The sequence below is a fragment of the Phalacrocorax carbo genome, chromosome 2, assembly GCF_963921805.1.
Source record: "Phalacrocorax carbo chromosome 2, bPhaCar2.1, whole genome shotgun sequence".
Lineage (NCBI taxonomy): Eukaryota > Metazoa > Chordata > Aves > Suliformes > Phalacrocoracidae > Phalacrocorax > Phalacrocorax carbo.
The window spans coordinates 104,166,864-104,192,295 of record NC_087514.1 but is presented as its reverse complement, the minus strand read 5'-3'; the positions used below and the strand labels follow the sequence as shown (position 1 = coordinate 104,192,295).

At 45.1% G+C, this 25,432-nt stretch overlaps 1 protein-coding gene across 6 annotated transcripts in view; it reads right to left on the bottom strand.

Moving 5' to 3' along the window:
• NFATC1 (nuclear factor of activated T cells 1) overlaps positions 1 to 25,432 on the bottom strand; it is a 117,787-nt gene that overhangs the window by 72,746 nt on the left and 19,609 nt on the right. For all 6 annotated transcript variants that reach the window (XM_064443731.1, XM_064443735.1, XM_064443736.1 and 3 more), the window contains exon 3: positions 24,439 to 24,598. In XM_064443731.1, coding sequence (XP_064299801.1) covers positions 24,439 to 24,598 — 160 coding nt within the window. The remainder of the gene's footprint in view (positions 1 to 24,438; positions 24,599 to 25,432) is intronic.

Below are 25,432 nucleotides of genomic sequence, written 5' to 3'. Positions count from 1 at the left end.
TCTGGCGAGTGCAAACACAGGCACAAAGCCTTCCCACTGCTACCAAACACACTGATGGTAACAGGAATGCAGAACAGCAACGTTTCAGGTACCACGGTGACCAATGCATGAGCAAAGAAGGACGTTGTGCCTAAACAACATCTTCTGTCACTAACTGGGTGTACTGCAGATCTTTCATCCCACGCTTTGGTCAGAAGGGCCAAGAGGAAAACAGAAGTGCTTGAATTTGTTTGATCTGGTTTAGCAATTTTTACATCCTTACCTAAAGTGCGTGGATGCTGTGAGGGCGCAGGGACAGGAGAAGGAGGCTCATTTCCAGCACTCCAGTATTTTATCAGCTCTGCATTGCTGAGACACCACACAAAGGCAGCTCGGAGCCAGGGGGTTGTGATATGATATGGGAAGTTTCCATATCAGCATTGTCAAATTGAAAACAGATTAGCGGCAGTTTGAGAATCTGTGGTATCGGCAAAATGATGGAGAGGGAAAAGCAGAGCCAAGCATGCACATTGCCTTCAGCAGGGCGCCGTGGGCTGCACGTCTAAGGTCAGCCCCACACAGAACACCCGCCTCCTACAACCCCTGACGCCAACATTAGTGCTACGCTGCAAAAAGAGTGCTTTCTGGCTTTAACCCTCATAGGTGGAGGTGCAGCCCGAGCTGCCAGCCGGCGATCGCAGGCGTGCTCCTGGCACAGCTGGCAGCCATGGGGAAGGCACCGTCCTACTCAACACTGCCCCGTGTCCCCCGCCTCGCATGTTCACTACTGCCAACAGCACGCACGAGCGGGGCTGCCAGATTGACCTGGATTCAGCCCGGGCTTATCTCACTCCGCCTCGGCATCCCCAGAGCCTCAGCAGCAAAGTCGAGGTGATGCAGGAGACACAGGGTATCGTGGGGTATTTTTGATCGCAAGCGGCACGCGGGTTTGCAGGAGGGAAAGTAAGACAGTGTGACACACCAGCCGATTAAATTTCTGTGCATTACCAGCGGTCACTTCTCCAACTCGTCATGGATGGTGCTTTTTATGGAGAGTGTAAAATTAAAACAAACACATATTGAATTACAAGGCTGCTTAAAAAGTAAAAATAGACTAGCAAGTAACTCAAACCTCAATTCAGCAAAAGCAAAAGCTCACACAGGGGTACCCATATGTTTTACTGAATCCAGGCAAAGGGGTCAAAAAATGTTGGTCATGCACTGGGTTCTGCTATTTCAGGCTTTATCTTTAAATCTGAACTCGGCTGCTGCCATATCTCATAACCTACTGCTAAGTCTCAGCTTGTGCTTTTCCCGCAGGTTTCCTACTAGGAGACAACTGAACACCTGAAGTCCTCAACTTTGCAGACCTGCCCACCCCTGAGAAGGGTTCACATGCTGGAAAACAAATATTAAGATCTCAGATGCATGTTTTCTATTGTTTTTTAAGGCTTGTGATCTTTAAACTAAATTTATGTTTGTTTTTTTAAAAGGCCCTGTTCTACAGCCCTGCGGGGCTTTGCTTTGGATCCATTACGCACACTTACTTACTCCCTGGCAGCTACTTCTGCACCTGAAGACAAGTAGTGCCTACAAGTGCTGAACGGACATGAGTTTTCAAGAGCTGGGAAGTGCCAAAAACATCCAGAAAGACTAATGTAATCACTATACAGTTGATTTTGCTGCGCTCAAAACAGGCAAAATCCTCACTCTCAGTTCACTTTAAGTTTTATTTCCTATTCTGCGGTAGGAGGCATCTACCTGATCGCTGATATATATTTCCCTTTGAGTTTTACCCATTGCATCACATTATTTACTTTTATATTATGTCACATAATGGTGTATGCCAACAGAAGCAATAAAACAAAACGATGCAAGGATTAACATTTAAAGGGGCAGATCCTGTGTATGACTAATTTTAGATTATGCACCCAGCGCACACTTTCTGTGACCGACAGCTTTGAGCTTTGGGCGTTTTCGGCAAGCTGCAGATGTCTGGAGAAATGGCAAGATTTCGCTTACTTTCTGCAGGGCACAGCGCGAATATTCTGCGGCTCCCTCAAAATATAGGAGAGCGTTATTCCTGTCACATTGTTCAGCAGGACGACGAGGGGAGCGGTGGCACTAAAGGCAGAGCTGCGGTACTCCAGGCTGTTAGATTTGTCAATAGGTAAAGGGAATAGAGAACAAGACAGATGTAAAATGGGAAGGGGGAAAAAGGGGACTGATATTTTTCTTGGTTAGGAAAGATCTCGCGCGTTCACGTCCATGCATATTTTCCACGCATGCTCTGGAGTACTGTACTTGGTGGTATAACGATTCTGTTTCCTGGCGTGCGACATGGGATGCATGCGTCAGACACCCTATTTTTATCTTTTTCTCTGTGTAACACAGTCCGAAGCTCTTCTCTTAATAACTCAGCGGCTGAATACGGGTGACAAAGGCTGCTCTCAGCTACCGCATTCATAATAAAGGATGTGTCTTTCCTACCAAGCATGCTTTGCTTGGCAATACATAGATCCAAGTGGAATGAGCTGTACTTTCCCCTGCTGTGAAAGTGTAAAAGGACTTAGCTGCAAATAAGGATCAGGTGCACAATGTTTTCGAATTAATCTTCCTTCCCAAATAAAGGTGAGGATACAGCAGTCGCCTGGTTTAGTACAAAGGGAAAATGCAGGCAAAACTTAGGCCGCAGATAAGGCCTCTGTGATCAGTGTTTTTGGTTTTGACATGAAAGTAGGTCATATTCTCTTGTTCTGACTGACCACTGACTACTCTGCTCTTTTCCTTTTTGAGCAACACTGTTAAAAATATTTGAACTGGTCTCAAATTATATTTGCATTTATATTGTCTGGAGCTGCTAAGATCAAAATCAGACTTAATTGTGGGCCTGTTTTACACTCCTCTAATTCTATCAAAAACAATGCAGTCACTGGTAATTAACACCGGAACAGGACCGATCACAGTTAAGCCCTTTGTCACCTTACGTCATCTTATGCAAGAGCGAGGGAAAGGCTGCACCAGCTGGGCAACTGCTCCACCACACCAAGCTTTCCCTGGGATTCCTACACCTCTCCATCATCGCTTTCACAACGCCCTCTCCCACCAACACATCTCCAACCTCGGCAGTAGGTTGCTGCTCACCTTGGTGCAGGGTGCCAAAGCAAATCCCAGCCTTTCCCCGGGCAGATGCGCTGTGCACTGTGCATTGGGGCTGAACTCTTCTGCACATCCAGGCGCCGCAGCGCTGAATGCCAGCTGTCTTCCTCTAGTGGCAAGCAAAGAGCGAGGGAAGGAGTGCTCTTTCACCCCTTGCAGCCAACTTCTGACTGCAAGGTACTATCTGATTCAGTCCTACAGTGATGATAACCTGAGGTTTATCACAGACGTGAGCATACACAGCCTGCCTGGATTCCAACTGTGCGCCTGGTGCATATCTATGTTTAATTCTGGCAGTCAGAATTAAACAGACTTGAAAAACAATGAGCAGATGGAGCTGAGGTGCTTTTGACAGGAGTGTTAGAAAAAAACCACAAACTTCCCCAAACCTTGCTATAGTTACCAAATTTTGAAGAATTTTTTGCAAACATTGTGTCCAATAACTCAAATATTATTTCGGCATCGGTGGTTACTCTAGAATCTGTGAGGAAAACTTCTATCATTTAAGCCACGACATTTATTTTAAGAAACGCGGCTGAAATATTCTGCATGCTCCCTTCCAAGTGCTTTATGCTTTTGGCATGCTGAAGCATCTGCTGAAACGCTCAGAAAGCTACCTGTCATAACAAGGAGCCCTCTGTTCCTGGAGAGGCTCCTGGAGGCCACCGAAAGAATGGTCCTGTTCTGACGGGACGCGCCAGCCAGGCACACCCTCTGCACCCACTCACGCCGTCAGGAAAAAAGGGAGCTACACTACACAATAGCTTTTAAGCGCACTTATTGGGAGCTCTGGGAAAAGACTGCAAACACCCTACAGTGGTGCATTCCTCCAGACTCTCACTCTGTAAATATGTTAAATGACCATAGCGCCTGGTTTAGGGCTTAGGCTGTCCCAATGCATTCACGGCAGAGCTCCCGCTAATAACAAAGTACGGCATGACCAGGGACCCTCTAAACTAGTCAGCAGCTTGTGCTTGAGACTCTGCAGGATACCCAGGGCGGCATCCTTAATGATACAATGTGCCAAAAAAATCCGTATCAGCAATCAAATGCCCATACCAGCAATGCACCTACAAATGTGTGTACCTGTTCTTTGTACATGTGGTACGTAATAAAGACACTGAATAAATACATCCATTTATGCCTCTAGAAAGAGTAAGAACAATATCTACATTTTCTTATCCTACCATGTAACTGATGGCCATGCTGCTTGCAGCAGGTACTGCAGTGCTTACTCTCAGCATGTCTGTCTGTCCCACTTGCATTTCTAGAACTGTTCAAGGAATACCTTGAGTCAGTCTGGAGAGATTCATTAGTGAGACCAAACACCCAGTCTGCGGAAAAGGGGCTTCTTTCCTTTTTTTTTTTCCCCATCAATGTTTTGGAATGTAATTCCCATGCTTTCAAAAACGTCAAACAGGATAAAATCTATAAAATAGTGAAACTTTTAAAGTAATTGCTGCTTGTCTCTCTAAGCCAGAGCTTTGGGAGCTACACACCAAATAGCTTTATTGCTAACTTTCTCAAGCAGTAGGTCTTTTTTTTTGTTACAGTGACTGCACATGATGAATGATAAAATGAAACAAATTGTCACGTTTTGAAAATGTACGTAACACACAGCCTCAAAAAAAACCATCAGCGAATGCTGTGTCCTGATTTTTTCAAACCAAATTGAAGATCAAACTGTTTAAACTACGAAGAAAGTGCACAAGCATTCTGAGTATCGATTTTAGCTGTGAGCACCAAGCATGCATAAAAATAGGGTAATCAATCTAATTTTTAAGAAAAATAATTTACTTCTAGCTACCACATAGAAGCCCTAAGACACATAACCCGTTGCATCACAGATTTAAACGGGAAGAGGGAAAAGTTGGTCTTGTGGGCAGTGACTGTCATGTGAAGCGAAGGTACCAAGGGCAAGGTCAGGAGACCCGGGTATCTATTCTCATGTGCACTGCAGAGATTCTGACCGACCCTCACCTGGGCAGCCACTGAACTGCCCTGCCTCTTCACCCCTGGGGTGAAAACACCCAGGGACCTGCTGCTGAAGGCTCAGGGAGTCAGCAACCTATGGCTCTGAGACAAAAAAGACACGAAAAGACTGCCCTCATAGCAAAGTCCCCTCCTATTCCAGCCTGACTCTGAATTCCTTTGCTAACGGAGGCTTGTGGAAAAATCACACTTCAGGTGCCCAGAGCCAGGGGATGGTAGAGGCTCTCCAAGTCAGTCTTCCCTCCCAAACCACAGGTCTTAATACCAAGTGCCTGGGCGAAGCCAGGCAGCCCTCAGGGGATGCACCATGCTCCCCAGGGCAGCGGCGGGGAACCAGCAAGGCGCCTGTACACTGCCCTACAGAGCAGGCTACAGGCAAGGGCCAGCAGCCCCCCGCTGAGAGATGCAGGACCCCGCGGGGTGAGGAGCAGCCCTGGCAGTGTCGACTTGGCCAGATGTGCAGCATCCGCAGGGCACCAACAAACCACTGCGGCACCTGCCTCGCTGCAGGCTCTTGCAGCATCCCTGCCCCTTTCCAGCTGTTTCTCTCCACCTTCAGGATCACACTCTGCTGCTGTGCCACCCATGTGCCCTTCATGCCTTTTAGGCCTCTGGTCCAGAAGGACACAGGCTGCTGCAGCCCAACAGCATACCCAGGACTGAGAGAGGCATATCATCCTGACCAGGTGCCTCTTCCCTTTGCCGACAAGCAGGCATGCAACAGCGGGTGCCAGTTTTTGGATGAGGTGCAAAGCTCAGCTCCAGACCACTTGTCAGTGTGGATTCAAAATGGAGGTGCTAAACTTGGGCCACGCGAATGCTCCTGTACGCTGTTCTCTGATGAGAGCACAAGCCAAAAAAAGAGGAGCGTCTTATTCAAAACAGCAGAGCAGGCAGACTTCAGAATAAAAAAAACAAATACAACCCGGAAAATAAAACAGCTCCTTTGGAGCTGAGGTGACCCTCTGACTGTGATAGATTCTGCTGAATTTTATCTGACACAGTTAACCAAAAAAAGTGTATAGTTTACGCGCTGTGTGACTTAACATACATGCTACTACACCTTCACTTACTTCAAATAAAAACGTAACAGGAATTCCTACAGTTTTTTGTGCTGCTTTCAAGATTTATTTTTCCTTTCTAAAACTAATTTTCCTTGGATTCATTCAGACTCTGTTTTAAGATCCAAATGTAGTCAGAGCTGGTCCACAAATAAAAATAAAATGGCTTGCTCCTGCAAAGGCCTTAAGCCTGGGCAGAGGGCGAGAGCTGGACTGGAGAAGGAGTGAATGGAAAACAGCAGGAGTGTGTTTTATGTGGCACTTTCTAGTGCTGCCACTTGGACTTTAACTCAACAGTGCTGCGAAAGAGCAGCTGTTCACATCATGATGAATAAAGACCTATATAAAACTTCCAGCTGCAAATACGCTGTAAGGAATTATTAATCTTAATGTAATAGAGATGCTGTACACTCAGCCACTGGCTCACAAGTCATTTCGGTCTCTGTCCAGGGAAAAACAGCCTTCGTGGCTGCTGGCTCTCAGCACAGCCATGAAATCTCCTTGTCTAAACAGCTGCAAGCTGCTACTCCCTATTTCTAGGAAGGATTTTCCTCCTCAAAAATAGACGTACCTAGAAACTAACCCAACTCACACTCCTCCTAAAATTGTTAAGACTTACAAGAGGGACGCCCATCAGAAAAGGAGTTACCAACAGAATATGTAGGTCCTGAGCACCTTATTCACTGGGACACTAGGAAATCATTACTGTTCTCTTGTCATTTTCTACCACAAGACTGGAGAGATGTCCTTCCCATAATCCTAGCTGCCCCTTCATGAACCCCAGCCCCACTGGCAGGTGACTGGAGGCAGCGAGCCCTCTCCACACCACGGCCCATCTCTAAGAGGGTATCACCTAACTGTGCAGCCATGGGAGCTTCCAAAACCTCCTTGCAGGACAGGCCTGGGGAGAGTCATTCCCCCACGGAGGGATGGGGGTGGCACCCACGCCAGGCAGTCCACTTAAATGAAGACATTTACCTCTTCGTGAACAGCCCCACGCTTCCCCAAGGTGGGCTGCTGCTGGCCCTCATGTGGGACAATCACCTTTACCCTGGATAGCTCATCCTGCAGCATGGCCACCACGTGTGACCCTTTGGGGCTCTTCATCCTAGCAGCCTGCATGCACTTGTGTTTGCACAGGATCCATAGCAATATGAAGCTGAAGCATGAGAGGCTTTCAAATTGAATTTGGGTAAATGTACACTGACAACAGAAACGGGCTCTGGAAACTGCAGATTAAAAACCCAGGCCTGGGAGGAAGTTCAATGCAGTAGTGCTCCCCTTGAAACTACCCAAGCCCTCAGTTTACTCAGCTTCCACTCAACCATTTGCCCTCAGAACCCATAAGAGCTTTCAGTTTGGACAGTCATACCCATGGTCATGTAAGAGTTAAAAAATCACAGGAGCACTGCAACAGGAATTTATTACATATCCTTAGGCAGATAGCCTGGGCAAGCATATACTTGTGAACCTGCCTTTCGTCATGCTGCTGACGCATTGCTTGCAATCAGCAAGCTCCCATCTGCGGGTGAGCACAGGCTGGCCTGGGATCCTCGGGTGTGTGTCCGGTGCTGTCAGCGCAAGCAGGACAGGCATGATGCCCTCACCAATGCCCATCCCAGCCATGACACAGTGTCACTGGAGAAGACGACAACTTCTGCAAACCCGAGACACGCCACGTGCCCTGAATGCCACATTATCAGTTGGTGGCTCACTAGCGTAACTGCATGACTTTGAATTCCCACTTCTGCAAATTCGAGGGCAACAGGGTGCCCAGCTACCCCCAGGGGTTATCTGCTTAAGGGTTCAGTGCTTTTGAGGTGCTTTTCCTGCAGGTCAAGGTGAACACTGGCTCACCCAGGACAGAGGCAACACAGTTCCAGGCAAAATACCTTTGGGGTTCATAGACACCAGTGAAACAGTGTTAGACCAGAAATGGTTGCTTTGCCCCTAAATTTTAACTCCTATCCCAATGACATTTATTTAAACTGCTACTGAAGACAGAAAGCTGGGGCTATGTTTAAAGGCTTTATCTCTGTAAATATTTGGAGAGCTATAAATACTGAGCCATATTCATAATATGAATACTGGACTTACTGTTCTGTTGCCATGAAAATTACTATAAATACACTTCCAATTCTTAATTTCTCTGATTTGCCAAGAACTCCTTTAAAAAGACAAAAAAATCTTATGTAAGACATCTTGCCATTTAATTATCCATCGGAGTCAAAGGCCACGGCACAGAGCAGGAACTGAAAACTCAATGATAGAGGCAGACAAAGTACGTAGTGCACCAGCATGCTGTATAGCTATATGTCCCAAATGGGTCTTATTATAATCAGATAGTCCACGAGTCAAGCCCTGACTACTTTCTGTGTTTGGGGAAAGGAGGGAGCGGGAAGGGAGACTGTCTGAAGGTCTGAAATAAACCTCCTTTCTTCTTCTGCAAGTCACATGAATACTGGCAGCTTCCAAATTTCACAGTACCTCTGTCCATTTTTTTTTATGTAGAAATGAATTAAAAGAAGGAAAGCATTTCAAGGCTTTTTATAAAAGCGCAGAGTGAGGACAGCTTTGCAGCTGAAGGAGTAGCGAGCTGGGCACAGAGGGATTGAGTTCCCGTCTCCAGCTCTGTCAGATAGTTTTTGCTTCATCACAGATACATGACTCGATCAGAGCAGAGAAAATTTCGTAACAAGTTTTTGCGTATTTCCAGCCTGTTCTATGTGTAATCAATTTGTGCTTCAGTCTTCTTATAAAATAAAAGCCAGTAACCGTGCCACGTGGCTGGGTAGCCCTTGCTTCACTACAGAAAACACAGTGCTTCCTCTGGTTCCAATCCTCACGCAATTTACACCCGCATTCCTTGGGGAATAAAGCAGATGAATGTAACCCCCTTGCTCTCTGGAGTCAGAATAGTGCTGTCTGCGTGCATACGTTCCTCAAGACAGGTTCTGCTTCCATTGTTTCAGCCTCCAAAAAGTATTGTCATCACATGCACAAGATTCATAAACATGCCATTTGTGACTCCTCTCTTAGGGCAGAAAAGGGCAGTGTGTTTTGCCAGGTCACTACACACTTCTGGTCCTACTCTCCTTCCACAAGCCACCTTTGATCCACCTGGTCATACAGCTCTGATTACGCTGCAGTTTTATCTGAAAACATGCCTTCCACGGAAAGCATCTTAATGCAGCAATAAAAATAGGTCAGGTATATTTTATAGCTCGGCTTCAAGGTTTTGACCTCCAAGACAGTCTGATTAAACTGTGAAAAATGCAGAGAGATTGTATTCCACATGGTGAGTTGTTTGAGAGCAACGGTGATGCCACTAATAGATGTCACTTACCAAAAAAAATAATGGGTGCAACAGACCAGATTCTCTGACCAACAAGCATAACATGAGCAGCTCTGCCCAACAGGCCACACGGGTTAAAATGAGCTGAAAGGCCTGTCATCTCCAACAGCAAGTAAATAAAATAAGCATGAAAGACACTTAGAGTCAACATATAGGGACTATTTTCAATCGATCATTCTAAATATTGTCACTTTGAGTAACATTATTTAGCAACAGCTGTTGCACTGGAATTTCATCCAAATAGTAACGAACTAATACCACAACCCTGTTTAAAGCTAGTAAGATGGCCAAACGAAATGTTGCAAGTATTAATGGCAGAACTTGCCAATAAAAGCTTTACAGAGTAGCTTATCTGCTGCTGCAAATGGGTGATACCTCGCTGCAGTTGGTGTAGCAGCATGTCAGTGCATGACTGGGATTTGAGGATGACACTGAGGGTAACTTTCTCCTTTGAAGGGATGTACGATGAGTTCTGGTGGCCAGGACCTGTGTTTTTACACCCAAACCAAGACAGCATCTGTATCGACCTGCTGATTTCAAACACGAGGCTCTGGCACGGGTCAAGTCCCAAGACAGAGACAGGAATGCTAAAGTCTCAAAAGGCACCACTCCTCCCCATCATGCTCAAGCCTTACTTGGGTATCTAACCTAAGAAGTAAACCTCGACCCTGGTGAACTGGTAAGATCTTAAAGCCTGCTGGGCCCAGCTACACATAATTATACACAACACATCAAGTCAGAAAGAGACAGGGAAAAGCCAGGTGATTCACACCACCTAACTTTAACAAATACAGGCTGGACAACAACAGGGTCTAGTCACCTTGGCTGCCTTCACAGCCAGCAAAATGAGACATGCACTCTGAAGGTGTGACTTACCTGAGCTGCTTCAGATGTTCACATCAGAATAAAATTAATAGCTCCCTAAAGTCTATACCGACAAGCCTTCCCCTGATTACAGAGAGAAACTAAGGCAATTAGCTCAGCAGCAGACATCCATGGTTAGCCAAATAAACCCAAAACATAGACTTGCCCCTGTAACCAGCCCAGGCCACAGTTCAAAGCATGAGTGTCCCACAAACCCAGGGCAGTGCTGCAAGAAAGGCACACTGCACTTAGCCCAAAGAGACATGGGGAAGAGCTTCTGTGAGGAGCCCCCTGCCCCCCGAGACAGGGCCTGCTACAGACACAACACTTTGCACTCCACCACCACACATTTTGGGCAGTCGCCCACAGCTCTTCACAGCAGGGGTACAAGACGATCAGTTTGAACAGTGGTACCCTGGAGCCCTTTTCTCTCCCAGAGGGGAAGATCAAAGTCAGCTCCACCACAGCTTAACTTCAGCGCTTCGGCCTCTCCACCTGGATTTGGGGGGCCTGCTGTACCCTGGACCCAGAGCCAGCCACAACACAGGGTGGGAAGTGGGTGGTCATGGCCGGGAGATAAGACACTTAACCTGCTCCACCTGCAGCCTCCCTCCTGTGCCTGAGATGGGACTAACAACCCTTCCCTCGCTCAGAGGAGAGGTGCTGCAAGGATCAACTCATTTGCATGCAAAGACTGCAGCAACGCCTCCCCCCCCACACACCCACTGATCCCGGTCCCAGCAGCGCTCCCCATCTCAGCTCTGGAGTACACGGGAAATTCTGGAGCAGCATCGGATACATTCTGGATAACCTTACTGTTGCTGCAAAACTGGAGTGCACATTAAAGTCATAATAAGCACTCCTGCTAATGTACATTTTTATACTAAATTCAAACTTACTTATATTTCATACCTTTCTAATTCAAAAAGGGAAAAGAGCATTCACTAATGACTGGAGAGTTGAGACGCTGGAGGCCAAATTTGACCATATTTTTCTTGATTTTTTTTTTACGTTATTTTACTCAAGACCAGAGGAACAGGAGAATGCTCTTACTCATTAGATGATTTTCCTAAAAACATCTGCTATTACAGCTAGACTTCTAGGTTAACACTGCCCTGTGATTAGAGCAACCACCCATGTAAAATCTACTCAGGCTGAGAGTTTCAGCGGCTTCAGTTATGCTAGCAAAACTGCAGAGCCATAGCCCAGCGCCAGCATCGCCACTGCACTGTCTTGCTCTTTGTAAACCCTTTCCAACCTGCCTCCATTTCAAGTAGGGCTCTTGTAGCCAGCAGTGGGGCTATGTCAGTTCACATATTTTAAGGTTTTCCTCACAACCGGGAGGGATTAGAAAATGAGGCTTTGATGTGTTCAGGACATGTGCTTGAGATTACTTGTGTACCTAGATGCTAGCACATGTGCCTGCAAGTTGTGGTCTAAATTTGTTTGTCCCTGGCAGCTCGTGTTTGCAGCTATGGGTGGAGATTGTGTAAAATTCTATTATCGTATGCCATTTTGTAGCCTATAATACTCTATAACCCACATTCAGTAACAATATTTGAGTCTATATTGATGAATATTATATTATTGCAAAATAAGAGCTACGACACATAAGGCCCACATAATGAAAACAACCTCATTGTGAGACAAGAGGTTGTAAATTAATATGAAAGCCATTTGGGAAATTATTGCAGATTATTATGGATTATTGAAGAATAAATGCCATCTACAAATTTTTTTAAATAAACTGCACATTCCCAGCCATTTTATGAATTCCTGCATACATGGAGAAAGATTTACAAATTTTATGGAGCTTTTTTTTATTCTGAGATGGCAGGCACTATCTAAATATTGTTATACATGTAAACATGACAGCTCTATGCTGTATTGTGTTTCAACTAGACCAAATACCCTCTGTAGCACAGGAGGTGTTACAAGATCTTAATACATAGCTCTGAAAAGAGCAGCAGGATTTTTTTAGGTTTTGCCTTTTTTTTTTCAACAGGCGTTATCTTCTGTGGACTTCTCCAAGGCAAAAAACCAAACCCATACCAGTTACACTCTTCAGCACTTCACAACTTTCAGACATACTATTCCTGTTCAAGTCAATGAGAGTTTTACAGCTAAATCTAACCCTGAATGCTTTGCCAATTTTCTCTGGTGTTTTTCTCCTAGAAATGTAGGCACTTGGTACATATATAGCAGTAAGACTGTATTAAAAGCCACAGCAGGTGGAAACTAATACCGCCCAGGGAAGTTTTTGTTTTTGACTCTCCTCACAATCAAAGCTATGCACAAAGCACAATGAGGCACAGTAAATAAAGACATTTCACACAGACAAGCACGAAAATCTTCCAAAACAAAGAAAATTAAATTATCTTTCAACTAAAGAACACACTGCAGTGAAGGACTAAATGAGCGATTCTAATTAAAAACATGCTGAGAATCTTCTACTTTCCACCACGAAAAAAATCAGCTAGTGTTTGTGCATGTACAGCCACCCTCTAGAACCAGTCAAGCAGCTTTCCAGCCAAACAACGCAAGACACAGCATCTCAGAACTACAAAACATATTGAAATTATTTCCATAGCAATCATAACAACAACATGCCAGGCGAAGATGTGCAGGGAGTGGGGGGGTGGCAGGGGCTCGGCCCCCCGCTGGCCCCGGTGCTGCTGGCAGCACCCACGCAGCACCCATCCCCTTGCCCCACAGCCACATCCAGCGCTCCGCCGGTGCGTGCCACCCCACTCGCTGGTGCTTGTTTTGGCAATGGTTGGTCTCATCTAAAACAGTCACTGGCATCCCACGCTCATAAGCAACGTGTTACGTCCCCGCGTGCACACGCAGGATAGCCACAGCGCTGGTAGTCCTGGCCCCAGGCAAGCACAGGCAACGCTGTGCAAGCCCTGCTTAAGCTTCTTAATCCCGACATGTCGCAACCATCTCCGGCTCAGGTCTCTCTCCTTGCAGTGCTAAACCGAGCGCAGCCTCAGGTGAAGACGCTAAGAGAAGGATGAAAACTCAGGACTAACCCTTTGTGCCTGAGCTGTGCCCAGGCTTCACGCATGGCTCAGCTCTGAGCAGCTCTCCAGAAACGAAACGCGATCTCTCTTCTGACCCACTGCCTTCTAGCTATTTATCTACTTGCACAGCCACGATATGCTGCAGGCTTCCTGAACACTAGCCACTGTCCTTTCACAGGCAGAGAGCCGAGGGGATAGGAACATGCGGCTTATTAAGTACAGCGAATATGGGCATCCCTGTCCAGTGCAGAACACGCATATACTGCTGTCTCGATGCAGGCATAGGGAGAGGCATCAGCTAAATATAGCAGACTTCAGTGACCGGTCTAAATTACAGACTTAAATGTCATGAATAAAAGTACAGTTTGCCCAAAAACAGAGGAATGTAATGGGAAGATTTTGGGCAGTGATGGGAAGCTTGGCTCTAGCATCATTACGCCTGACTTGCTATCAAGACATCCAGTAAAAGCTTCAGAGACACAGGGACTTCATGACCATTAGATGTGGGAAGGCGTAATGGTGTTGGAACAAAAAGAAGATGCAATCATCGTAAGAGACCCCAAAATCAAAGGGACTGAAGGCAGAGGCAGAGGAAAAGGAGGATCCAGTTTATAGCATTCACGTGAAACCCATCAGAAGGAAGCAGCAACACATAGGGAACCTGCAACCAGTGCCCAGAGTGCATCACATTTTAAAGAGGGAAAACGTAATGGATCTCCTGAAAAGCATCAAAGAGGTCTGCAAGAACAGAGCGCAGATTCTGCAACGTGCTCCCCTTTTTCATGCTATTTTTGGGCAGTTGGCAGCCTCATGTGCTCACGTGTGACACCCAATCTCTTGTAACACCCGCGCAAGGCAGTGAAAGTATCTTAATCCGGATTTTGCAGCTGAGTAACCTGAGTGACAGTAAGTGACGCAACTAGTTGCCAGTTGATCAATTTTCCTTGCTTGGTAGAAAACTTAAGCACATGTTCAACATTTAGTCCCACTTTGTAAGAATTTAAGGATGTACTTAAGTGCTCTGTTGCACTGTAATAGATCACTTTGGTCAATCTCTTTTTCATTTTTTCCATTACATTACATAGAGTTGGAGCAGCAATATTTTGCTAGTAGGATTGCAAGTGGCAAGAGAGGAGCTCCCTTTCTGGCGAGGGTTTTCACCAGGATTCATATTTGGCGTAACACTGTGTTATCAATGCCCCAAAGAGCAAAACTCATTGCGGGAGACTTCAGTGTCTATAACTGAATTGCCAAGGAACTCCCAAAAACGTACCCATGCTGTGCCTGCAAGTGTTGCTAACTGCTTTGAACAGGGCTGCATTTGAAACCTAGGCAGTAGACTTTTAAATCCCAGTGTACATAATGTCTGCATGCAAACCAAAAGCAGGAGTTCCTCTGCTTTATTGGGTACTGAAACATTAAAAACAGGTGTTTAAAAACCTTATTACAAATCTGTCTGCAACCTGTATTATTTTTACCATGTGCAAGTAAATTGATCACTAGTGTGTTTCAACTGTTTCAGTGAAAATACGCAACTCCTGCTAAATTATTTCTTAAACATGTGGAGGGAGGAGAAAGTTTATTTGATTTTGCTGCACTGACAGCATGCAACATATTTTACTTATGTGTATGTATATAGCAGATGCTGTAAGGGATCATCTCCCTTTCATGGCATGTATCAAAGAAGATCTTGAGCTATTCTTCACCAGGGAAGAAATGATAAACCCCTGCTCATAATGAAAGCTGCAACGTACTTTGAAAGAGCAACCCAGTAACTTGACACCACATTTTCCACTGATTCAGCCTGTTAGTTGGAACAATGACTGATTAAAATGGAAAATATATATTATAACCATATACTGACATTCCAGATTACAAGGTATGTTATGGATGTGATTTTTTTTACTCTTCTAACATACTAAAATTAAAAAGTATAAAACCAGAAATTATTCCAATGGACTTACATTGGTGTGAAAGTGATCTGAAATATGAACTAGCCCCCAGTATATCTTCATACAGAATTCACACAATATAGTTTTCATTATATGCATGTTTTATGTAATTTGGATACCAAGAAGAAAAAAAATCATTTGCCCTGAGATATTACTTTTAGCAATAGAGGACAGGTGTCTAGTTGCCAAAGCAGACTTGTAAAAAATTAATCACCTGCCTCATGAAGGTTAGCGGTATTTGGCAGGTAGGTTAGCTCAGCTTATAATGAAGCATCTGGCTTTTGGTAAAGCTGCATTTTAATTTTAACTGTGTTTCATTTCAGCTTTTGGGTGCATGTCAACGTGCAATAATCTGACAAGTCTGGGGCAGATTTGCTGATTGGTAACTTTGGTGTAGGGCTTCTCACTGCAACCAAAACTAAGTCAAGTCAACAACTGCGGTTCGCGCCCAGACCGCAGCCTCACATATCACCTGAGCCTCCCTGTAAAGCCATTTTAAACCCAGCCCTCAACATTTTACCCATCCACAGTTTTATTTTCTTAAAAATTTGCTGACTCCTAGTCAGCAAACTCCTAAGCAAGTGCTTGAATTAAGCAGGATAAGCTGACTGACTTTTGCAGTGCCCCAATACTGCTTTGAATGTGGTTTGGGTTCAGGTTTTGCCTTTTTTTTTTTTTTTATATATATATATAACTGAGGTGTGGTAATTTGAGGCTAGCAAAAGGTCTACCTGTGTTGTATTTTTCCTTAGAAAAGTGGGTACCCATTTGTAGCACTACTGGTCGCCTCTTTTGGCTAAGCAGAAGCGTCTGCAGCTCCTTCTCAGATACTGGGAGGGAAGAAGAGTTGCTGAAGCTCAGAGAGGTCTGTAGAACTGTGGCCTTATGATTCTGTGACTCTGACCACTTCTCGGTGTTCCCCCTGATGCATGCGTTTTCAGTGGGAGGGTGCTTCTACCACAAATTTACTGGGAAAAAAACTCATCACCCCACCAATTGTCATTGTGAGAGAGCAACCACTATGAAGATGCAGTGGACGTTTTTTAACATGAACAGCTCATGCATTCGAATAATGCTCCCAAAAGACAAAGGTCTATTAGAGCATGAATTAAGCAATTGCCAATTTTTGGTTTTACATTATGACCACTTTTTAAGCTTTCGTATGTGCCAAAACCCTCAGGAATCTCACTGACTATTGTTTTTCTCTTCTCATATCACTTAAACTGGACTGGTTCTCTCTAATACTTTTTAAAAAAAGCAATGTAAGAGAGAACAGATCACACTACAGGTTCCTGAGCTCTAGCAGAACTTGACAGAGAGTACAAAGGAAGGAATTGGGAACATTTAGCTCTGTAAGCACATTTGCATCAGTCTCACTAGCAGTACTACAAATGCTTTTGCTGGGCTGCTGTGGCTTGTGCAGGTATTTTCCTAGCACACCACTGCAAAGAAATCGCCTATTTCAACTGCTGATTATATTAATTTTTTGTTTCCATCTTCACCAAACACCACATGCTGATAGATAGATACTGCCCAGGCCTACAGATACATTTGCATTTTATTTAGTTATATGGAAAATCAAGGCAGGGGGCATTTTTCTTATCTTGCTTGGGACCTAATCACTTGCAGGAAAGGGGAATGGCAACTTCTAGAAAGAAAATTTGGAGACAGAGGAAGAGATAAGGCGCCTGCAACTTTTAGCAGGAGTGATGCGATATTAAGCAGGGGGCAAAAGGGATGGAAAGGACAAAAAAAGCGTATCACTCAAACAGTCAAGGATGAGCCCTGATTCCTCCCTTGAGAACAGCGATACACATTTTGATAATATGTGTATATTGATAATATTGATAATAAATAATAATGAATCACCCTTTCCAACAATGTGCAGAAGAAACTCTGTCCACAGTACAAACAATTTACCAAGTGAAAGGATGCAACATGTGTCCTGAGGACAAAGTAAATGATGACTAAGAGAAGAAAGACTACTACATTTATTTTCTCTCTCTCGGTCTTGCAGACACTTCCATTTCGTTGTTTCTAACACTCAGGGTGCGTGTGCTGCTGGTCACCAAAACAACCCTGACATGGGAAGCAGAAAGGATGGCTCTGGAGCAGTGGTGGTGATAAATGTGGCTCCTCTGCTTCCTTCCTAGGTCTAGCCTAGGTCTTTGCCTTATCAAACACCACCAGAGGATAGCTAGAAGTTATCTCACAGTGAGAGCAATGCCACCAACTCCGTTGTTGCAAAGGATGAGGCAGAAAGGAAGCTGGGAGAGGCCAAGGAAGAGGAAAGTTGGGAGCTGATATCATCATCCCCTTTCAGAGGGAATGGAAACAGTGGAGGAGTGGGAGCACCTTCCAACCCCTCCTCCCTCAAGGCCAACACTAACTTCTGCTTTGCCAGTGGCCAGCGAGTCCAAACTGAAGGCAAACCTAGGATGTTGGGCTAAATCCTTCAGGGTGGAAAGCCAGATTGAATATCTCAGTGTCCCAACAGCCAGGATATGTACTGCAGTGTCTGTCAGGCCAAGTGTGGGCGAGGTATCATTTTTAAAGGAGAGCAGAGTGCATCCTCCAAGCGCTGGCTGGTGGAAATTTCTTTTTCAATTGGAATGGGCTGTTGCGCCAAACAGCAGAGGCCTGTCCCCAGGACTACTCATAAATCAGAGCTGAAGTTGCATTTTCAGGGTCATGAAGTCTTCACCAGCGGACAGCAGCACACCTTCCAGAACAGCTCCCTCCTGCACTTGCCCCTCTGCAGGAAGGCCATAAGCTACCTATACGCCTGGGCTTGTGGAGCTACCCTGCGGGACCAACTTCATGTGAAGTATGGAAAAAGAGAAACTCCCCCCTTCCCAAAATGTGTTCTTCTAACAATGAAAAACCATGATAAAAAGCTTTCAATGGGCTTTCTTCCATTTGTTGGCTTTAGAGCAGCCTTAAAACATCTGCCAAGTCATTCTACTTTTCAGTTCTGATTATCTGTTTGCTGGTTTGAGGTTAGCTTTAACTACACAGATGCAAGAAGTGAGAAAGCCATTCAGCTTAGAGTTAGTCTTAAGAAGTAGCGGCTGTCTAAAACAAAGCTGTAAAATGTAGGCTCCCTGTCTGGTTTATTGTATGGTTGCATGGCTTAGTGTTATTAATTGCAACCTGGCTAACAGGTGCTTGCCAATGTCTTTATATCCTCACTATAAGAAAGGATTGTATTTCCATCTGGATAAAAGGGCGACGCTGTCTTCTAAAAAGAAGTTAAGAGCAGCATAGAGAGGAAGTCCACTGTGGCATGACAAGTTGAATCACTGCTTACTAACGAGAATATGCCCCCTTCTTTGCTCTGATAGACCCAGAGAGGAAAGGGGAAAGCAGCTAACGTGTTTTTTTCCACATCCACTCCTCTTGGTCAGGTGTCAGATGGCCATGAGCTGGACCCACCAGGGACTGGTTTCCTTCCAGTTCCCTTGACTCATCCAGAAATGGTGGCAGCCCTGTTGTTTCAAACAAACTCACAGTGCTGGGGGACCCCTACCAAGAAAAGCACTTACACATGCACTGCAGATATACAAGAAGTCCCACACTATCCTATGATCCTACTTAAAACTTAACCACGGGCTCACTCTTGCTGTGCAACATCAGAGCATTGCTGCAAAGCACTTTCCCTACTCTGGCTGGAAGAGCCTTCCTCCAAGCTTCATTATCCCTTCATCTCCTTCCTGTCATCAGTGGTGAACACCTCTTTCCAGCCTTGTCCTTTAGCTCTTCCTTTCTCTCTTCTTCCCATCTTGCCTTCTGCGTAGCTGCACAACCCTATTACCTCACGCTCTTAACTATTTGTGAAGCCAGGTGCATGAGAAGTGCTATACGAGACTGTGATGTTAGAACATAAAGCCCCAACCTGAATGCATGTGCAGCTCGCTGGACTGACTGCTGCCCCCTGAAGTCACAATGGTTTGATGGACAAGGCTTTCTATTCCCTGGGGGGTTTGCAAATGTATTCATAGCTCTTGGGTCCAGATGAAAGGACTCTGACAGATACCTGTGGTGGACAGCACCTGGACCTGGACTACTTGAGCTCGTTATGCAAAAGAAACAAAACCAACTGATCCATGGGAAGCAAATGATAACACCCTCCATGTGTTACTGGGGGGCACAAATAGCTCAGAGGCATGTTGGTGCCTAAGTATGGTGATGTGGAGATGTACAAAAATATTGAGACAGCAGTTGCTTTAAAGAAGAGTTTGACACTTGTTTAATAAGGGGATTTAAAAATCCCAACATATGCCTCAAGGCCTTTGAAAATCGGACCTGAAGTGCCTACTTGAGATCTTGTCAAGGAACGACACAAGCCAACTCTTGTGAGCAAATCTCTTGGCACAGACAACATTTTGACTATGTAAATCGGCAGACAAATCATTGTGTTTTGCCTGTAAAATGAGGGAGTGCAGACTATTCATCTGTGCACAGGCTCAGATCAAGTTCTGCATTGGAGTAACAAGACATACACAACCTCTACCATCTTATTGCAATGTGATACAGTGAAAGGCAAGGCAGCAATCACTGTATCTTCAATATTCACATATTTTTCCAAGAGGAAAACATTCTGGCTAGTATGGGTTACCTAGATTAAAAAAAAAAAACAAAAAAAACCCCCCAACAACAAACAAACAAAAAAAACCTCCCAACAAACTCAAAACCCTACAGCTCCTTTTCTTCCCTTTTTCTAACTGATTTATCTACCTCACATCAAGAGTGATCTTGAAAAAAATTCCTGGCATATTTTGTGTCAAAAAACTGAAAAATAATCATGACTTTTGAAAGTGCTTACTAGACTATTCTGTGCATTTGAATATTTTTCTTTCACCCTTTAGTCTATGGGAGTACATCATACCTTTTAATTAAACATTCTTGAGTATTTGGATTTTATCTCACAGATACACCACACCCTGCTTGTAAAAATTCCGTCTCAGGCAGCCAAAGAGCTTGACTTATTCCAAAGATGAGTTATTAATTAGAATATGTATAGATCATATATTTATAATCTGGTGCCATCCCTCCTTGGGGATCCCAAACTTTTATCTGCCAGGTTACTCACCTGCAGCTGAAACAGAGCCATCGCTGGCTGGAATGTAACCCCCATCTTGTGCAACTCCTCACCACCACTTTTAAAATGAAGAATGGGAGATAAGTCTAAATGGAGGACGTTTTTAAGATATTCTGGATGTAAACTCCTTGAATTAAATTCACCTCACTTAAAATATGGCTGTAGCTATCTAACTCTGTGTGCTTCCTGAAGTCCCCGTTCACTTCATCTTGCTCCACTCAGAGACATGCTCACCCTCGTCATGAACTCCTGCAAAAGCGGAGGTGCCAGCAGGATGCTAACAGGCGTGATTTTGCTCCCTGGAGTGGTCCCAGGTTTCACCCTCACCTGGCATGGAGTGCAGCTTCGTAAAACCCAATGCCAGCTGGGGCACAGGCCCTGTTCTGACTCAGAGGGGGGAGTACCTCAGTCTGTAATCACCGAAGGCAACAACAACTCACAAAATACTTCCCCGAGCCAAGGGGTAAAAGCTGGTGCCAGCCGTGAGCTCATCAGCACCACTCCCCGGCACTGCTCGCTTGCCAATCTTCTGCAGCATTTTTAGCTCGCTAGGTGCGCCGCCTCATCCCACTCTCAAAACGTTTAGCAATCGAGAACGGCAATAGCTTGGGGCTGCCATGGCAGCCAAACACCCAAACAGGCAAAGGTAAAATGTGAGAGAGAGGAATATTGCATTACCGGGCTCATTAGACCTCACAGGCAACTTGAAGCGCTCAGAACCATACTGTTTGTAAGTACAGAAGGGAGGGTACAGTCCCTCCACAGAAGAAAATCCATAGGAAATCCTGCTGGCTTGAAATACGCCTGGGAGACAGCCCGCTGGAGTCTCCAGTGAGCAAGCCCCACGCAGAAGATGGAGAGATGATAAGGAACGAGTGGCGCCTTCCAGCACCAGGTCGGGGCAAGACTCTGCTGCCGCGGGCAGCCGCCAGCACCCACCAGGCTTGCCCCTTTCACGGGTCAGCATAAACCCCCACAGCAGCCTGCCATGCTCAGTACTGCCTGCCCTTTCCCAGGCCCAGGTTTGGGAGAGGAGAGTAACCTCATACACCAGTGGGCGTTTGGCATGCTGCTGTGTCCCAGTACAAAGCTCTTCAGCTTTATTTGCAGCCCTCTCCAGCTCCAGAGAAAAGTCAACAGCCTGGAGGAGCCACTAGAGCCAAGGAAAAAAATGGTCTCCAACCCTGGACTTGATGTCACACCCATGAGAGACTCCTGCCCTCCTACACCACTGCTCTCCTCGTCCAGGACGCTTGGCTTGGAAACCTTTGATTCTCGGACCCTTCCACCTCCTACAACAGACAGAGCAGCAGCAAGGAAGCTAATGTTGCCTGGAAAAAAAAAAAAAAACACACTCTGGCTGCAGCGAAAGCAACCTCCTGGCAATTTTACTGGGGAACCGCGCCATGAGCAGTGGATGCTTTTTGGATCTACTTCTCCTCTGCCTTAGCATGCCCTATAGATATGTGGAGGTATTAGTGTCAGAACATCTCCTGGTTTGGGAAGCAAGATGTTAGTGAGAGGGGGTTTAAAATGGAAGAGAGAGGAAGAGACCTCTTCCACATTCTCCTCTTGTAGAAGGTAAAGGGGAAGAGCTTTAACAAAAGCACAATTTAAGCAAACACCCCCAAAGCAGCCACATAAGAAAGACCTGGCTGCCCACACGGGGCATAAAACTAACACCGAAGGGTAGTGCAAGAGGCCAGAGCAGTTTTATGAGGGGTTTCTCTGAGCCAAAACAATTGAAAACACTGGGAAATGTTAAGAGGGAAAAGTTGATCCAGAATCTCTCACCTGAAGACCCTTAGGTACTGTTTGAGCTTACACTGTGGTATGAACTTTGAAGCTTGGGTTCCTTTCTGTATAACGTAGTGGACTGAATCAAACTCAACCCGAACACCTGCAACATCTGGAAATACGTCGATTCAGAGATTCATTTTACAGCTTTTGTCAGTCACCGATTTATCAGAAGTTAATCCCTAGATTTCTTGCTCCTCCTTTCATTTATTGATTTATTCTTTTGTTTTTAAAGTACTTCTTTATTTATAATTGCTTACTATTTCGCTTATAAAAAGCATTTATAAGTATTTTCTTTCTTTTTTGGAAGTACTTTTCATCCATCCATCCAACTCTGGTCTAAGTCAGAAGCTTTTAATTATTTCCTCAAACAGATACTCTGGATGGGATGGCAATGTCAACATGGAGAAGCTTTTTCTGGCCCTCTCTCTGTTTCTGTTCTTTTTGGAGAAAAGGATGTTCAGGTTGTAATAAAAGGACTGAAAAATACATTAGTCTTTATTAAACCGGTAGAGCCAATTGACAGGGCTAGGACTGGCTGCTTCCTCCCCTCTCTCTTCATGCCCTTCCGCAGCTTCCTCTCCTCTCCTCTCTTCTGACACTTGTTTTTGTTTGGAAGTAGCACGCTCACTCCCGACAGACCAGGACAGGGGATGAGAGGGGAAATGTCTGGATGCATTTAGTCCAATTAAATGTTGGCATCACATTCAGTCTTTCCAAAAAGCACGTAGGAAACTTTAAACGCCAGGCGGGCCGCTGCGAATTGATGCCTCCCCATTTACATTTCCTTGCATCAAGCCACAAACAGAGTAGGTATTAATTGTCATCATGTATGTCTGCCACAAACCCCTCTTTAATATCATCCACAAATGTTCAGCTAAAACCTTTTGTCTTTCAGCAGATCACTTCCATAATCCCATGTCACTGATGGGTTTTGGCAGAGCTAAAGAGCGAACTGTGTTTGCTGCTCACAACTCCCCTCACTTTCCTTTTTCAGCTGCCGCAGCAGTGCACAAATTCTGTAGTGGCACTCCCTGCCTGATGTCATCTCAAACTCGCATCGTTCCTTCCAACGACGTGTTTGCTAACACAGTTTTACAGCAAATAAACAAACGCGCACAAGCCCTGCATGTGTGGTCTATACATCATCTCGAGCCATCCAGTCTTTCGACAAGCCGCTGCTTCAGGAAGGAGCTGTGGCACAAACCCAAGCAGCGTGAGCAGGGCGGCAGCGCCTGCCTCCCTCCCACAGACAGTGCCCTGACTCCCGTGGGTCCCACAGTGTCTGGGCAGTGATAGAACCTGGGCTCCGTGGCAGAGGGGGGTCACAACCCCAACAGAAAGCACTGAAAGTTTAACTTCTGTGTGAGAAAGAAGCAGCTGAGGACGGACAGGCACAGTTGCCTTTCCCCCACTAATTTTTCTTTTTTTTTTTTTTGCTTTAAACAACTAAATCTTGTTCTTCCCACTCCTGAGAAGAGTCCTTTAAAAATGAATGAGACTAGTCATATAAATGAATTAAGGGTCAGTTTACAGAGTTATTAAATTAAATGCTTTATATACAGTAACTGAGGAGTCTGGTAGAATTCATGAAACTGGATTCAGACCTCAGATGTTTTCCAGAGTAGCTGGAAGGGTTTAAAGAACTAAACAGAAGAAACTCAAAAAGCCTTGTTTTGCTCAGCATTCACTGCAACATCCAAACGAGCAACATACTTCCACATTACTGCTATGGGTCTGACCTGCGACACACGTTCACAGCTCTGATTAACCCAACCACAAGTTAAAGACTAAGTGTACTGAGGCACATCCCCAGCTGACCTGAGTGTAAACTGTATGTCTGGAATCTGACTGCACAGATAGGTCCACGGTCACCACTTGCCAGCTGGACACTTGCTCGGTCGTACATGGACAGAGCAGCAATCCACTTGGGCCATATTCACATTGCTAAGAGCAAGTGGATGCTCTTGCCTTGTTTTTAGAAAAGGCTTTGTCCATCCAGTTTAAAGTACGCTCTAAGGCACACTCATGCGCAGTAATCTTTGAGGACAGGAAAAAATCTCCTGTCACTTTTCGGTTTTGGAGAAGAAAGGCTGCTAACCACAGAGCGCCGAGGTGAACAATCTGTGCTCCTTGTTACATGTTTTGGTACCTGCACAACAGGATGGCCCCCTGCAGATGCCTTCACAGCCCCTCGACTGCCTTCCGTCTCGTAATGAGCTCGGTGGTGGGATTTCGGCTGCACTTCAATACGCAGTTCATAAGGTCCTGAGTGAGATGGCAGCTGCCAATCAAGAGCAGGCAGGGATGGGCTATAATGGAAAGGAAAACATATTAAAAATTAACATCAAGTACACTATCACAAACCACAAGCATCCAGCACTATTACTTTAGAGACCGTGTTTCGCAGTTCATCCTTCACCACCTTACATTTAAAATTTCATCAATATGGATAAAGCCATGACATAAGTAATTTAGAAGGTAATGGTTATTTTATGAAGATTTATGGGTCGAGCATATCTGATGGCTCAGATGCTATCCCGTTTGTAAACAAAATGGAAAAATGTTACGACACAGCTTACAAATATCTTAATATATTGATTCTTGAACCAAAAGGAGAAAGGCAGGCAGGAAGATGCAGAGCAACTTAAGGAAGAGGATTTCTGCTTTGGAAGTGAATGCCAAACCAGCCCCAGAGGAGTTCTGCATTTAATGAATCTAATGGATTTCAACAAATCTGCTCAGTTTACAGGGGGCAGAAGGAAGAAAAAAAGCCACTTCCCAGCTTCCTTCCCAACACAAAACATGTCACAGAGTCTCAAAGCAAAGCTGGTCTCTTTCTGGTTCATGCACTGCAAAGGATCAAGTTCTGAAGTCAGAACTTGCTTACAGATCCTCCTAATGATGATGCACAAGCCAGAAGAAAATCCAGCTCGCTCTTCCTGCCCTGTATTGACTCTGCAATTAACTAAAATATTAAGGACTCATTCCCATCACACAAGCAAGCAGGCCCAACAGCATGCGATGGTGGGGAAGTGTCATTCTTAGAAACACACTTCCAGCGTAAAACCACACTTGAAAATAGTGAGGAGAGCTTGGCTGTAAGAAATGCCAATTTGACACTGAGATAAAAAATAAAAGAAAAA